General features: G+C 35.8%; 1 protein-coding gene across 1 annotated transcript; it reads right to left on the bottom strand.

Moving 5' to 3' along the window:
* Window positions 1-320: 320 nt before the first annotated feature.
* Window positions 321-1,833, bottom strand: LOC108356145 (uncharacterized). Its single transcript, XM_017607276.1, has 3 exons — window positions 1,778-1,833; window positions 612-787; window positions 321-529 (listed from the first exon to the last, which is right to left on the bottom strand). The coding sequence occupies exons 1-3, from the start codon at window positions 1,795-1,797 to the stop codon at window positions 321-323; spliced, it is 405 nt and encodes a 134-aa protein (XP_017462765.1). The 5' UTR covers window positions 1,798-1,833.
* Between the last annotated feature and the right edge of the window lie 10 nt (window positions 1,834-1,843).

Genomic DNA, 1,843 nt, shown 5'->3' with positions numbered 1-1,843 from the left:
AGGTGGTTTTGCAATTGGGCGATGGGCGGTTTTGCAAAAACATCGACGAATTGTTTTTTTTACCATTGTTCAATATGCCCCTCCCCCCCATATTGCAGTTTTTGAGGTTTTTGTACGACCTATAAAAAATAGTTGATACTAAGAAATGGTTAAGCAACTGGGTGTTGTTATTGGAGGTCTCCAAAGGAGACACCAAATTTTCCGATCGAAAAAAATTGATTTTCAAGAATTCCATACCATTTCTGCGAAATAGAAACACTATACAAAATATTATTTTTTATCCATTTAGAAAAATTCTACGGTTTCTGATGAAGTTGCAATTAGTTGTCACATTGAGTGCTTGCCTCAGTGTCCGAATAGTACGAGTTTAGGGAACACTGCGAGGTATAAGATTCCCTCCGCATTGCCCTCAAAACTTCTTCGATCTTATCTGTGTATTTTTTCAATTCCCGTTCAGCCTTCAATTCAGCTTGTGTCGCATTCATTTGATGGTAGTTTATTTCGTAGCGTATCTTAATCGGATCCAACACTTAAGAATTTTATATTTTAAATAGTATTTGGAATAGTAGGTACATATCTATATCAGAACTAAACTAAATTGGGTTACTCACCATGAGCCTCCATTAGCTGTTTCTCAATCTCCGTCTGATATTCTTTATTGGCCTTTTCTTTATTTTTAGCAGTCCTATTCAGCAGCCAATCGCTGATCAGCTGTTGCAACTTCGCCTTATTTTCAGCCAACTCATCCTCAACGGTATTTTCTATAGTCAGCAGTTTCTGTATATCCCTGTAATAAATTTTCTTGTATTTTTATATTTACTCACAAACAGGTCCTGAGGGACAGAGAATGTGCCAACTCTGATAAGGAATGGGTAATACGAATGTACTTTTGATTTAAATATNCCATTCTCACTTTTAGCGAACGCTTGTTTGTGGTAGTGCCCACCTCTGCTGATAAGGAATGGGTAATACGAATGTACCCACCATGCAAAACATGAGAAATAGGCAACAATCGTCAATGGCAACAAATTGGCGACTCACCGGTTTATTGCTGTGGTGACAAATCGGCAACAACATTTCTTTCATGTCAACTTTGGAATAAATAAGTTATCAAAAATTCCTAAACTTATAAATTTCGCGTTGATAGTATTATCCAAAATCGTCTAATTTTTACCAGGGACAGAATTGAAAAAATAGGAAGCCCCATAGGGAAAGAAAGAATTATTTCTGTTTCTATATAAGTTCCAATTTTGTATACAAAAAATTATTGAAGTATTAAAAAGAATACAATTATTCCAAATATCGCCTGAAGCGATAAGAAAATGACTCATTCAGGTAATAAGAAAACGACTCGCAGAGGCGAGTTGCCTTCGGCGGACGTTTTGGAGCGACTGGTAATAGGAAATCGACACGATGGCAATATTACCGGCAATAAATTTGTTACCGAGGGCGAAACGTTTTCTTATTGCCGGCAACAAAAATTGTTTGGTGGGTACTTTTGATTTAAATATGTATACATACATATCATCCTTAGTATAGGAAGGCCAAATCTAAAAATTCTATTGCGCTACGGAGTAATGAAAAAACTACATACAAAATCAAGTCCTTTTGCTGCGAATTTCTTTTTAAGACTATAAATAATTTTATGTTGTAGTAGATATAAAAATCCAGTAGTGAGTTATCGGTAGACTTTTGTAAAATATTGGATTTGAGAAGCAAATGACTTCGTGCCTTTCTATATTAAGGTAACGATATGTATGTATAAACGAGTACTTACTTTAACATTTCATTCTGCATAAGCTTTCCTGCCTGTACGCTGGCGAACAGCGTCGTTATTATGCGT

Source organism: Rhagoletis zephyria, unplaced genomic scaffold, assembly GCF_001687245.7.
Source record: "Rhagoletis zephyria isolate East Lansing unplaced genomic scaffold, Rhagoletis_zephyria_1.1 Rzeph_scaffold_54684, whole genome shotgun sequence".
NCBI lineage: Eukaryota > Metazoa > Arthropoda > Insecta > Diptera > Tephritidae > Rhagoletis > Rhagoletis zephyria.
The sequence above is the reverse complement of the archived record's forward strand: the minus strand, read 5'-3'. Positions and strand labels throughout refer to the sequence as shown.

Coding starts and splice junctions, on each gene's coding strand:
- LOC108356145 (XM_017607276.1), bottom strand. CDS start 1,797: ATGCAGAATGAAATGTTAAA. Junction 788..1,777: donor ATGCAGAATGAAATGTTAAA/GTAAGTACTCGT, acceptor AATTTATTACAG/GGATATACAGAAACTGCTGA. Junction 530..611: donor ACAGCTAATGGAGGCTCATG/GTGAGTAACCCA, acceptor AAAATTCTTAAG/TGTTGGATCCGATTAAGATA.